The 14,420-nt window shown below is 36.4% G+C and overlaps 1 protein-coding gene across 1 annotated transcript in view; it reads left to right on the forward strand.

Annotated features, from left to right (window-relative positions):
• Positions 1–14,420, forward strand: part of ENPEP (glutamyl aminopeptidase) — an 86,268-nt gene that overhangs the window by 62,671 nt on the left and 9,177 nt on the right. The window contains exons 12-17 of the mRNA XM_031010405.3: positions 4,180–4,316; positions 4,445–4,500; positions 9,590–9,740; positions 10,771–10,844; positions 10,954–11,058; positions 11,142–11,312. Of these exons, the coding sequence (XP_030866265.3) occupies positions 4,180–4,316; positions 4,445–4,500; positions 9,590–9,740; positions 10,771–10,844; positions 10,954–11,058; positions 11,142–11,312 (694 nt within the window). The remainder of the gene's footprint in view (positions 1–4,179; positions 4,317–4,444; positions 4,501–9,589; positions 9,741–10,770; positions 10,845–10,953; positions 11,059–11,141; positions 11,313–14,420) is intronic.

Consider the following 14,420-nt stretch of genomic DNA (forward strand, 5'->3'; position numbering starts at 1 on the left):
TTTCTTATCATTCATGTGTTCACTGGAGTAGCACTTTTAATTTCCCTCAAGGACTTTTTCTTTATGTTTAGAACTTGGCTAACTGTGTGATACAAGAGGCCTGGCTTTCAGCCTGTCTCAGCTTTTGACATACTTATCTTACTAAGCTTAATCATTTCTATATTTTAATTTAAAGTGAGAGATGTTTAACTCTTACTTTCATCTGAACACTTAGGGCCATTGAAGAATGATTGATTGGCCTAATATCGATATGGCTGTGTCTAAAAGAATAGGGAGGCCCAAGGGGAAGGAGAGAGAAAGAGAGAGAGAGAGAGAGAGAAAGAGAAAGATAAAAAGAGAGACAGGGGAGTAGCCAGCTGGTGGAGCAGTCATAACACACACAACACTTACCGATTAAGTTCTCACCTTATATGGGTGTGGTTCGTGGCTCCCCAAAACAATTGCAATAGTAAAATCAAAAATCTCTGATCACAGATCACCCTAACAGATATAATAATAATGAAAAAGTTTGAAATATTGCAAGAATGATCAAAATGTAACCTAGAGACATGAAGTGAGCACATGTTGTTCGAAAACTGGTGCTGATAGACTGGCTTTGCTACAAACCTTCAATTTGTAAAAAATGCAGTATTTGCAAAGTGCAATAAAGTGACTTCTCTCTAGCGCAATAAAGTAAGGTATGCTTGTACACCTTTCTTTACAGGCAGATTCTCTAGGCCACTTGCTGAGATTTAGAATGGACCCTGTAATTACTACTAAAACAATGACTAATACTTTCTTGAATGGGTAATTTGTTGAAAGCATTACCCTAAATGGATAACCAATCCATTTTATTATGGATCATGTTAGCTTTAGTTTCAGAAATTAAAATTTTCTTCTATGACCCCAAAGTCTAATAATGCATTCTACTTGAAACTTTTAGCTCTTCAAATATATTTTGCATGTCATTAGTTAAAAAGCACTACTCTTGTCTTTCAGTTGTTCTTTGCTTTCTTAAATAAATTGAGATGGGGGTCTTGCTATGTTGACCAGGCTGGTCTCAAACTGGTCTCAAGCAGTCCTCCTATCTTGGCCTCCCAAAGTGCTGGGATTACAAGTGTGAGTCACCGTGCCCGGCCTCAGCTGTTTTACTATCAAATGATACACAAAATTTAATAAGAGGTAAACTCTGTAATTTTACATTGAAAAATAATTCACTTAAAGGATTAGTGCAACACAGCATTCATATCACCTAAGAAAAATGTTTTTTTTTCTTTAGGAATCTCAGGCTATCATAAGCTGTCTACTTGTCTAAAATTTTTTATAATTATTTGTAATAGATAGTAACATTAAAGAACCGTTACCTGTGCCCTGTTACTGAAATCTATCAGGGTTGAAATTAAAGAGGCTCTGGATGAAATTTTGAAAAGGTAATTATCACTTTTCTCTATCATTTAGGCAAATAATAAAAGAAAAAAGTAAGAATTTTCTAGAAAGAGCTCCTACTCAGAAATAACTCATTCAATACTTTTTGGCATAGATAGAACTAATAAGAAACAGAACAAAACAATTTTTAAGTTGATAAGCATTATATGTCCATTAAACTTAGATTTCCAAATATATAAAATGAAATTGCAAGGTGTTTAAAATATAATTTCAAATGAAAAAGGATTGCTAATCATAAAAACAGTAGGGTCCCATTATATTTGTTGTGTGTTTGTGCATGTGTGCATATAGAAGATACACACACACACACAACAGGTAAAAACATGTTAACTGTGGTGGGTAATTTTTATATTCTTCTTTATACTTTTTTGCATTTTCCAAGTGCTCCATAAAGAATACATACTATTGTTATAATCAGAGAAAAAAATAGTAAATGGAGTAACATAAGGAAACATACAGTATATTAGTCCTGTATTTTAATCTTACTAGAGTATTTTAGTTCTACTCATTATGTAACTAAACAACTGAACAGTATTTTGCTGTTGACAACTGTTCCAAAAGTAGCATAAACTTGGAAAGTCCTTAACTACTGACTTCCTGGATCTCAGCTTCCTCATCCATAAAGTGAGAAAAATCACAGTAACTCTAGACAGGCTTAACTAGGTACATATAAAGCACACTAAAATATGGCAGTATTTAGATGGATTGCCAGGAACTTCTCAACGTTATTTATATTTGCTTCGCTATTTATAGAACTGGCAGCATATCCCCTTTCATTATAATGGAGATAGCTACCATCTGTTGGATACGTAGCACATAACTATGTGACCAACACTTTACCTATGTTATCTTATTTAATCTTCACAACAGCCCTGTGAGGGATTTTTGTCCCTGTCTTCCTTGGGGTGAACTGGGACACAGAGGGGTCAGGTGATCTGGCCAAGGTCACACAGCTAGTAAGTCACAGAGCAAGGATTTTATCCTAGGTCTGTGAGACTCAAAAGTTCATGCTCTTTCTCCTGTAACATATGGCTTTATGCTTAGCAAGCAAATCTCCTTCTGATACAAACATTCAAAGTGTACAGATGCCAAAAGATTAGCTTCCTTTCAACAACTTGTCCATGGGAGGATGACAAAGAAAGAGAAATTCTACATGAGTGAGGTAAGGGTTTATAATTTATCAATTACCTACTCTGAAAGTTCCTAAAGAAACTTATTGTCTTGTTGGAGAGGTTACTCATATATTATGAAAAACTACTGTGTCCTGGATATCTTCCAGACCTTGCAAACACTTCCAAAATTTAAATCATATTTCCTCCCAAACTGACTCACCTTCCTCTATTCTCTACTGGCAGCACCATTATTCATCCAGTTGTGCAATCCATTTTCCCCTCCTCTGACTGTCCACATCATCAAGTCAGAAAAAGGATTTTATTGATTTTACCTGTGATAAGTCTCTTGAATGCATCAACTTCTTTCTAGTTTCATCATCTCCACATTAGTGTAAGCCCTCATCCTCTATTGCCCTACATGACTACAGTGGACTCTAAATTAGTCTTCTTGTCGCTAGAATCGCCTCCAAAATATCTCCCATACCACTATTGAAATCTTTCCAGAAAATAGACTTGAGCATGCTATTTTTCTGCTTAAAACTCTTTTCCCCTCTCATAAGATGGATTCTTAACATGGCATGTGGCTCTTCATACTGGAGGCCAGGCTTTTATTTCCAGCATCATCTCCTATTTTTCAATATCACAACCTACATTGTTGGTACCTTAAAATATTTGAAACTTCTCAACTATACTATGTTCCTATACCATTATTTAAATTGTATATTGTTCATTTAAACAAAAGAGTGTATGATGTATGAACTGAAAAATATAGGAGTAACGCTAACGAACATGGTTATATCAAAGCATAGCTATTATTTTAAGTACATATCTTTTACCTAAAACATACGTCTCTGCTCCTTCAGCATTGGGCTTCTAAAATCTATACAATAGAGCCTGACATATATATGGATGTTGTTTTAGAAAGAATGCTAATTTGATAAATCCATTGATGGAAAAGTATTGTTGTAACCAACTGAAATAGGAAGTAGACGGCTTTAGAAAGATAAATAAATTGGAAGAACAAGTGTGAAGTCGATTACAAAATCAAGAACGTTTCATTCAGATCTCAATTCTATTGCAGGTCTTCTTGATACAGTAACATTTTAAAAGTGTTGCTGATTATCAATGTATTATCCTGCTTAGCGATAGCCATTTCCATCAACTTCAATGTTGATTTTAATAAACAAAGTATTATTTTGAGTATTTACATTTGTATCCCCTCCCCAGGCTGCCCTGGTGAATATTCTTTGTGTAATCAATCCATTATGATTAGGGATCTATGGACTACCCCGAAGGCATGGACTTCTCTGTCTCGAGGCATTGTTTTCTTTTATTGATGGATTGACCAGCACGAAATTATTTCGCCCATTTGACAAGCTTCTGCCAGTAAAAACTATCCATCATAAATTACAGTATAATTATTTATATTACTTATTTCTTTTTTAGCTCACTCATTATAGTGGTATTCTAAAGTTAGACAACTAAGTAAAAATTAGGCTTTGGGTTTTGGATCCAAATCAAACCTGCCTCCTTGAGCTAATATTTCTTTTCTTTTATTTTCTTTTTGCCCTCTGGGTCTAATTTCTCTGTGTTCACAGTGCATGCAAACATGTTGCTCATTAGTGTTTATTTACTACTACAGGAATCACTTTGAACTCCTTTAATCCTAGTGGAAATGCTTTTCTCAAAATAAACCCAGATCATATTGGGTTTTATCGTGTAAATTATGAAGTAGCAACTTGGGACTCGATAGCTACAGCGCTCTCCTTGAACCACAAGGTAAGAGATAGCAATGGTTGGAAACTTTCATTTTTGTTCTAAGAACAGCATCTTAATGATATTAATTTTTTTCAACATGCTTTGCCTTAAGAATTGTGTTTTTTATCTCTCTTTCTCCCTCTTCCCAGACATTTTCTTCAGCAGATCGTGCAAGTCTTATTGATGATGCTTTTGCCTTGGCAAGGTGCGTTTTAGAATGAGACTAAATTACTTAAAATACTGTGGGTTTTGTCATAAATCTTTTAAAAATGAATTAAACATTGCAGTATTAATCAATTTTAGCTTAAAATATCCAAAGCCACTATTTAAAACATTATTGTTTTCCTTAACTCTCTTTTCAAAAGTTCACGTGAGCCTAATAGTCAAAATACTGACATTAGCCCTTAAGGTATACACAAAAACTTACCTAACTTATTGACTTTGAGTATGGTTTGTCTATATCAGGATCCTTGAGCTAATTAGAAGTGACGTTTGCAAATGATCAAAAATGTACCTTCATAATTTGATTTAATATAAAGACAAACAATGTATTTTATTAATTCAGTTCTGTGAGCCCAAGCCCAGTGTAAGATTTTATGGCTAGAATTGTCAAATCTTGTTCAGGTCACTGGGGTAAGAAGAATGAGCTATGGTGCTTCAGAACTGATCAGAATTAGGGGACCATTTGGAAAATTTGACTCTTTTTCTCATAGTCTGAAGGTAACCTGCTCTTTAGAAAAAGTGTAGATTGGAAGAACTAAGTAGTATCCATGGTACCTCTGTTTTTTTTTAAATTCACGTAGTCTAACACCAGTAATTTAACAAGCATTTATTGAGTTCCTGGCACTTTGCAGAAGCTGAGGACACAGCCAATTTTATTTCTCTGGCTTTGTAGTGGCCTCATTCTAGATATGAGCAATGTGCTAAGAATGAGGAGCCACTTCCCTCAGTAGCCTCCCATGGCCTCTTTCTCTGGATTGGGTATCCTTCTTATGGGACCCTATATTTCCTCATAATATTTTATTGTTATTGTTTATTAATTGTGCATTTCACCCATCAAACTGAAGGTTCATGAGGGTAGGCACCCAAACCCAGCTCCTGACTGTACATGGCCAATAATAGTTGATAATAAATACTGACTAAATAGAGAGGTGGAAGAATAGTATAGTAGTACTAAAGGCATGGGGAAACTATTTTACACAGAGTTCCTAGATAGTATATTAAAAGTCAGAAAACCTTGACATATTTCAAGGAAGGAATTATGGGGTTCGAAAACAGGCTCTTGAACCCCATTAAAATCCTGGTTCCATATAGTCTTAAGTAAGTCTCTTAACTTCTCTCTGGCTCAATTTTCTTATCACCAAAGTAGAGATGACCTTATAAGACTTCTGTGAGGAATAATTGAGATAATGGACATAAAACACTTAAAAGATTATCTGGCATGTAGAAACTCAATACATTGTATTACATGACCAAAATGCATCCAGCATTAATTAGTAGTGAAGATGCGTTTAGAAGAGCTCTTCTGAATTTGTAATCTACACTCGTTTTGTAGCTAATAGAAAATATGATGTTCTAGTGAATCTCCAAGTTTAACCTCCTGGATATGTAATAGATTATTTTCACTATATTACAGTATACCACTCACTCATTTAATAAATAAACATTGGCGACTTACTATGTGCCAGGCACTGTGTAGAATAGAATCTGGGAAATTAAATGATGAAATAAGATGATCAATAAGTATTTTTAAACAGAATCATTTAGTTTTTATTTTTAAATTGTCCTGTTCCAAAGCTCAGCTTCTTCACTGTTAGAAATTACAAAGAACTGTACTATCTCTACAGTTTAATTTGCACCACAATGTAGGAGGTCCTTTCTATTCCAAGATGAAGTGAAAGCCTCTTGAACAGCTTTCTCTGAGGAACTGAGTATAAAGCAAATAACTTACACTACTGAAAGACTTGCTCACATTTGCTCAGCTCCTTGGCCACAGCCCCATAAAATTGTGAAGAGCTATGGAGAGGAAGAAAATGAAACAAATTTGAAATTCAAAACATATGTAGGATCACACAAGAGAGCTAGAAAATACCTGTGCTATCACCTGGCTCAGCGAGGTTCTGCAGCACATGAGGAAAATGGGACTCGGAGAGAAACAGATTCAACGAGCATTGGTTAGAGCCAAGAGGGCAGCTTCAAAGACCACTTAAGCTAAGCCCATTATGAAACTTGTTGGAGGGGGTGGAAGAGAGAAGAAATGCGTAGTTAAATAGGTGAGCAACTGTGGCAGGATTAGAATTTAAACAAGTCTACTGAGGTATTCAAAGGAATGTAGTAACCATTATATTTAATAATCAGAACTAAATGATACATCTGAAAATAAATGAATTTTTTATTCCCCTGTCTCTTCCAACTTGATGTGAAGAGGTAGTACTCTTACTGCCCTGGCTGGGCATATGACTCTTTTCAAGGTAAGAAATTTACCCATCACCACTAGTTCATCCAAACCCTCTCAATTCCATAATTTGCTCAGTCAAGTAAAATCATCAAAGCTTTCTACTTCATTTAAAGCTTCTCCCTGCCCTCAGCTTAGGCCAGGTTCAGGCCAGTCACCTGCAATGGGAATGGGGTGATTGATTTCCTCTTCGTTTCTCTGCTTGGAACTTCTATGTCTCCCGAGTCACCGTGCTGCCTCTGGTTTCTCCAAAGTTAAGGCAAAGAGAACAGGGTGGGAGAGTAGGTGAGAGGCAGAAAAATCCTGATGTGCTGCCTACTTTTCGTCCTCTCTGAACTTTGTTGGTGTTTAATGCTGATTCTTTTCCTTGTGTTGTGTTTTTATGGGATTTTTGTTACCCATATCCATTCCATTGAGAAGGATCTTTCTCCTGCAGTTTCCTTGAGGTGGGCAGGTGGACACTTCTGACCCACTTCTGGTCCATAGGAAGTTGTCATGTATGCTTTGTCCTGACAATATTTGGAAGAACAGGCCACCCCATGCAGTCCCATCTCTTCACTCTGAGGCCAGAGCAGCAGCCAAATAGCCTCTCATCTTTTAGATTTCTCAGGGTGTCAGACACCAAGCCACGGTGTCTCCAACTTCCAGGAGACACAGGTAAACCTCTTCAAGTGGTCCCACTGAAACCTCTCTCCTGAGTCTTAATTAGACAGAAAAACATCTGGTCCCCTAGCCCTTGGAGGGGAGAGCATTTACAGTGTACTCAGTATACTGGTAGCACTCTTTGAAAGGCCTCCACTAAAATGTCTCTCCTTAGTTTCTCCAACCTCTTTTATAGGCTGGTGGTGGGCTATCAGCAAAGAGCCACACAGTCCTGTTCTTGACCATGTTAGTCCTGCTTTGGGGTCCTGCGTCTTTGGAGCATTGGAGCATAGGACTTAGTCTTGGGGCCTTGCCAAAACACACACAGAAATAATTCTTCCCCCCACCCCACCCCCTGCTTGTTACAATAGTTTTTGTTGTTTTTTGTTTTCTGTTTGCAATTACTTTATATTGTCCTCTTCAGCCCACTTCTTGCTACAGCCAGGAGAGGGTGGGTAATAACATAAGGGAAAGCAGAGTATGCTGGCTGACAAGGCTGTGGGTGGGGGCAGGAGTCACTAGGTAAGGGAAGAATGGCAAAGAGAACAGCTGAAAGGACCACCTAAGCTAATGATCTAAGCAGAATTTCAGCCAGGTTTCAAGGACCACTGGCTCCAAGGATATGCAAGGTAATGGCCACGTTAGCAAATAAGAACCAGCAGGTGAACATCAGTCAAGCCAAAATCATGGACCTTAGATACAAACATTTTTGTAAGTGTTTGCAGAGATGAGCAGAGAACAACACAGAACTCTATAAGCAACTTTTCCCATCCTCTCATGGACTTCCCTTAAAGGAAGTGAGAAGATGGGGAATGGGAAAAGAATCCAAAGGTGATTTAGTTAATTGCAAAATGACTGTTTTAAGCCAGAAACCTGAATTTAATTGGCAAGTTCAGTTGAGTGACTAGACAGCTGGGAACTTTATGCCCTTCACATCACCTGAAAAACTAGCCAAAGAACCCAAGCACATGGGGTCAGTTTTACTCCCCCAGGTACCTCTCAACAATTTTTATTGTCCCTTTAGGGAGCCATGTTTGACAAGACACTATACTTAACTACTTAACTCAGGCTTCTCTAAGCAGGACTGTGCAGTCTTTCCAAATTACACTCAGGAAAACAAAAAACAAACCTTCTGCTGTAAGAGTCCCCCAACCTTCCTAGGTACCTTAGCTCAATATAGAAGAGCAAGAATGCTCTCATATGACCTTTGTCCTCTTCTTCATTTTATTTGGTGGAAATTTTAAGCTATAGCTTCCAAACTCTCTACACTATAGAATACAGTAAACTTCTATAATTTAAGTCCCCCAGGCTGGGCTCTCACTATATAAACAGAATATTTTTGAACAAAGAAAATTCTCAATCAAGTCTGGCCTTCAGAATTGCTGTTTGTCTATGGACTTAAATGGAGTTTGAGACCCAAAGTTGAGTAAGAATGCTAGCAGTCTTGAGTTGAGTTCCCTAGAAGTAGAGTCAGAAATAGAGGTTCTTGTACTAGTGGTTTCTTGAGAGAGTAATTTCATGAGACAGGGAATACAAAAAACAGGACAGGGAAGTGGGGAAAGCTGAGCTGATTTCAAAAGGTTCTAAAATTCTTTCGAAAGGGGAAGACAGTGGATTCTTTAACCTTTAAAATATCAATAGTGTCTTCAAATTTTCTAGAAGAGAAAAATTTACTTTTTAAATGAATATTACTGGGAAATGTGTAAGAAAGAAGATGTTATAAAGGACAATAAAAGTTCAATTTGAATGTTTTAAGCATTCAGGATTAATGAGTACTGTTATTTATGTTTCTTCTTCATAAGCAAATGTAAATAATTTCAACAAAATACATTTATAATAGTGCCTTTATGTGTTATAATCCACTTGGGAACCTAAAATTTAAAAGTTTCTATTTGTCAATATTAACTGTACAGCTAAATGGCTTTTGTTTTATTTGAAATTTTGCTGTTGTGCTTTTTCAAATGTACATCTTAATGCTTTTCTTCCTCCTTACTATTGAATGTATGAAAGCCCTACTGTATAATTTCAGACAAAACTTTTTGATTGGGCTTCAACCAATAAATGCAATTCCTTGATTGTTGAATGGAAGAATCCTCATTAACATGGGATGCTTTGATCGCCAAAACTTTCTGTTAAATGGAAACTAAAGTCTGTGGTTTTTAATTAACTGTGGGTCTTTTTTTTTTGTCTTTCTCAGAGCTCAACTTCTAGATTATAAGGTGGCTTTGAACTTGACCAAGTATCTCAAAAGGGAAGAGAATTTTTTACCATGGCAGAGAGTAATTTCAGCTGTAACCTACATCATTAGCATGTTTGAAGATGATAAAGAACTATATCCTATGATTGAGGTGACGTTAATGCTATGGTATCATATGAAAGTAAATGTTTAGCCATTAGTAGAATAGGATGCTTTCTGAGAGAAGGAGCTCTTGGGGACCTAAACCATGTTTGCTTGCCAGGTGGAATCAAAAGAAAGTGCAATGACTTGACTAATCAAAGCAAAGCTATGCTGTCTATTCTTTTTCAATTTGAAGTACATCAGAATTTGTTGTTCTGCATACATACCACTTAGGTGCATTTTAGTGTTAGAAGGAATACAACAATTAATATTTTACTTAAAATATACAACATTTTAAACAATAAATACTAATTAGATCTTTTTTAAAATGGACTTTATCTATGTTAAAGTGAATTACTCTTCTAAAATATAATATTATATCTTCTTATTCTTACTGCTGGTATTTCCACATTGAGATTTTATCATATGTAGTCATTCTAAATACCGTTTCTTTGCTTTGTGATTTCTGTAGCACGTAAGTAGGACACTTGTAATTTTAAACAAATTCTGGATTCAAATCTCTAGCTCTTCTGTTTACAAAATGAAAGATCTTGAACAAATGATTTAACATTTGTGAGTCTTAATTTCCTTTGTACATTAGGAATGCCAGCACTTGCCTGCCTATGGTAATGGGATTGTGAGGATCAAATAATATGAAAGTGCTTTGTAAAACCTAAAGCAATATACAAATATCAGTTATTTTTATTATTTCATATATGCTTAAACAATCTTCTTAGTGCAGAAAGTAGGTTGAGTGTTTTCCTATTTATTACATATGTTAACTAAGAAATAGGGATTAAAAGGGCCTTACCCAGAGTTTTATAAAACATTACAGGAAGGTCCGGGATGGTTTATATTTTCAGGATTGAAAAAAATTGCAATGTGATAAAAATTAAATACATTGTTTTTCTAAGGACAAGCGCAAAGTTCTCTGAATTAGTAGGAAAACAGATTATAACAGGGGCTGCTGAGTATAATAACTGGGATACTACTGATATGTAGTAAATTATTACTTATTGTACATAATACTTTTATTTCAGGAATACTTCCAAGGTCAAGTGAAGCCTATTGCAGATTCTCTGGGATGGAATGATGCTGGAGACCATGTCACAAAGTTATTTCTCACTTTTTAACAACTAAAATTCATTTAACATTTGTTTTTTGTTTTAAGACTTGTTGAAAAGTGCTTAAGGCCCTGGATTTGTGTTTGTTTGTTTTTTAAGGTTACTCCGTTCCTCCGTGTTAGGGTTTGCATGCAAGATGGGAGACAGAGAAGCCTTGAACAATGCTTCCTCGTTATTTGAGCAGTGGCTAAATGGGACTGTAAGGTGATTACTCACATTGTTATGCTTAGAAGACACATTTGAGAAAAGAGTAGTTGAAATCTCTGAAACACTGTTTCTTCTTCTAGTCTTCCCGTAAATCTCAGGCTTCTGGTGTATCGGTATGGGATGCAGAACTCTGGCAATGAGATTTCATGGAACTACACTCTTGAGCAATACCAGAAAACTTCATTAGCTCAAGAAAAAGAAAAACTGCTGTATGGATTAGCATCAGTGAAGAACGTTACTCTTTTGTCAAGGTAAGTTGGGCTTTTATTTCACATATGTAAATGGTATTTAATAGTTTATGTGTCACAGTCTCTTTAAGAGTCTGATTAAAGTATGATGTTTTGTTTCCAAAAAAATCCATTAAAAGTTATTTTCCCTGCAAGAAACAAAATATCCATGTAAGACTGGCCTAAACAATAAGGAAATGTAATCTCATATGAACACATTCTGGAGGTAGGTAGCTTCCAGTTGTGTGCAGCGGCTCAACATTTTCACCCAGGACCCAGGCTCTTCTCTTTCTGATTTTCAATGATCGACATGTTGGATGTCTCATGACTTCCAGAGCTTGAAACATTTTGTTTTTACACAAACATGTGTAATGGAGGTAGGACAGGAGCAAAAGAGTTTCCTGACAAGGCTCTGTCTCTTATGCCAACAGGACAATCGTCTCCAATTCTCCTCATAATCCAGAACTGGGTCACCCTTCATCATTGTGAGTCACACTCTGGGTCTACTACTTGATCCTTTGCTCACTAGGGTGAACTTGAATTCCTTTGGCTGATTTGAGTCAATTAGAATGATCTGGGACTGGGGTAGACGTCTGTTTTACCTAAGATCAAGGATATCTAATGGTATCAGAGCAAAACTGGGCTCTGTGAGTAGAGAGAGAGGAGTGTCTGCCACAAATGTATTTACACTTTACTGAGAAGGCACAAAGCTCATCTATGACTCATTTCCCACTCTGCATTTATACTTGAAATCAACAACCTTCTTCCTTAATTCATTTTTTGCTTAGTTATAGTGTCTGAGTTATTTACTTCATTTATTTAACCAACACTTATGGTGTCCTTTCTATGTATAGATATATAGATTGTGGAAATAAAAATGAATAAATCATGAATAAAAATGACATCTATCCTTGAGATACTTACAGCTTCATGGGAGAGGCAGAATGTAAACAGTAAATTACAATGCAATACCAATTTAAAAGGACGACCAGAAGCAGTTTGCTTTTACCAGGTAGAGCCAATAATATACCTTCAGCCTCTTTCCTCAGGGCTATATATTAATTCTCCTGCTCTCTGCCATGACAGTTCATCAAGAACTTGATCATCTTGGCTGGGCACAGTGGCTCATGCCTATAATCCCAGCACTTTGGGAGGCCAAGGCAGGAGGTTTTCTTGAGCCCAGGAGTTCAAGACCAACCTGGGCAACACAGTGAGACCTCGTATCTATTAAAAAAAAAAAAAGAACTTGATCATTTTCACATTTCACAAAACATCACTAATTCATTACTTTGATGACATTGTGCTGATTGTATCTGGTAAGAAAATTAGCAAGAACTTTAGATGCCTTAGTAAGAATCTTGTGAACTAGGGGATGAAATAAATTCAGGATCCCACCACTTTAGTGCAATTTCTGGAAGTTCAATAGTTTAAAGCATATCACAACATTCCCTCCAAAGGAAAAGACATTTGTTGCACCTTGACTGACATGCCACAGAAAAAGATTATTTTAGTGGACTTAGTAAACTTTTTTTAAATTTTGGAAGCAACATATCTCACATTTGAGTGTGTTACTTTAACCATTTACAGAGTCTTCCAGTTTCAAATAATGACTGGAGTAAAAGAAGATTCTGCAGCAAGTCCAGGCTGCAGTACGAGCTTCCTTGGAATCCCTTTCTTATTTGAAACATGTGATTGATATGTTGTATTTTCATAAAAGTAGATCTACCCACACAACTGCAAGTGCAAAGAAAATGTAGGACCTTGATTTTCTATCTGATTATTCCCAAGAGTTCTCACACTGCTGAGTGATGAGCCAGTGAGAGGGAGAATGACTGATGTTGACTATCTTTGTCTGCCAGTCTAGTTTTTAAATGAGTTGTTAAACTAGAATTCTCATTGAAATAGTCTCTTGGAGTAAATGTTCAGTCTTCTAGAGTCCCTTCCCTTCCTCATGGTCCTTCTGCACAGGGAGACATGCCACCCTTGTGGTGATGGAGAAAGAGACCTCTGATTTTTGCTGCTTTGGCCTTAAGGTGTTGGCCTGTTTTGGTCTGGGCCAGAGTCTGCTGAGTTTTCATTGATCATATTTTACCTTCTGGTGCACTATCTGTCATCCAGAGATGAAAGCAGTGGTCTCAGTCACTTGCTTCTGTTCATGAAGTACCTGTGCTGTATGTATGGTATTTTTGTTTTCCCATCAGGTCTTCCAGTGTCCCTGCCTCTTATTGCTAGGCTGAAGAAACTGATAGCTTCCCATAAACAGGACCCACAAGTCGAAGGAACCAGGATCATTACCTTAAACTCAGTCATATATTCACCTCACCTTGCCTACGATGTACTATCACTCTCCCATGCCATTTTGGCATAGCACAAAAGTACATGCTGAACTATAGACCTGTTCTTAAGGGGTTGTGTTTTCCAGTTTCACATGTGGCATGGACTTTATTTAAGCTTGAGTTTTCTCCAGTCTCATTTAGGGTAAATTTCTACGTCAAGTATGCTAAGGGTCTTGATATATTAATAAAAGCATACATAATTTAGAAATACCTTTTCTGTTTGACAAAGGCTGACTCTCAAAGGCTCACAACTCAAGTTGAACAGTGATCCCTTTGTTGTAGTTATTATCTCAATATCTTCCTAAAGATATAAATGAATTAAGCCAATGGGTAGGATGCCATGGGGCAGCAAGACTTGAGTAACATGAAAATACATCTAATCTATCAGTAGTAGACATCTATTTTTGAGGTTCCCTTGTCCCAGTGAACAAAATGTGTGCTGACCTTATTTGGAAACACTTTTTCAATACAATATACACTTGTAAGATCTTGGGCTAGAAACGCTACTCTAGGTATAGCCGTGGCATACAATTAAACCTATCCATTTAGTCATTTAATTTATCTTGTACTTATTTGTATTCTTAATTATTGCCAACTAATAAAACCATATAGGTTACATTATAGGTTTATTTCTTACAATCTAGGGAAGAGCAAACAACTGCTTTCCTATAGAATATAAGAGCATAGATACATTCTCTTAATTTACTGGCTTCTTTTAAAAATCCAGTGGGATAATAGGTAAGTGTGTGAAGTACTCTATTCAATAAATGCTGTTTTAAAATATTAATGGTTAAAA

The sequence above is a fragment of the Gorilla gorilla genome, chromosome 3 (assembly GCF_029281585.2).
Source record: "Gorilla gorilla gorilla isolate KB3781 chromosome 3, NHGRI_mGorGor1-v2.1_pri, whole genome shotgun sequence".
NCBI lineage: Eukaryota > Metazoa > Chordata > Mammalia > Primates > Hominidae > Gorilla > Gorilla gorilla.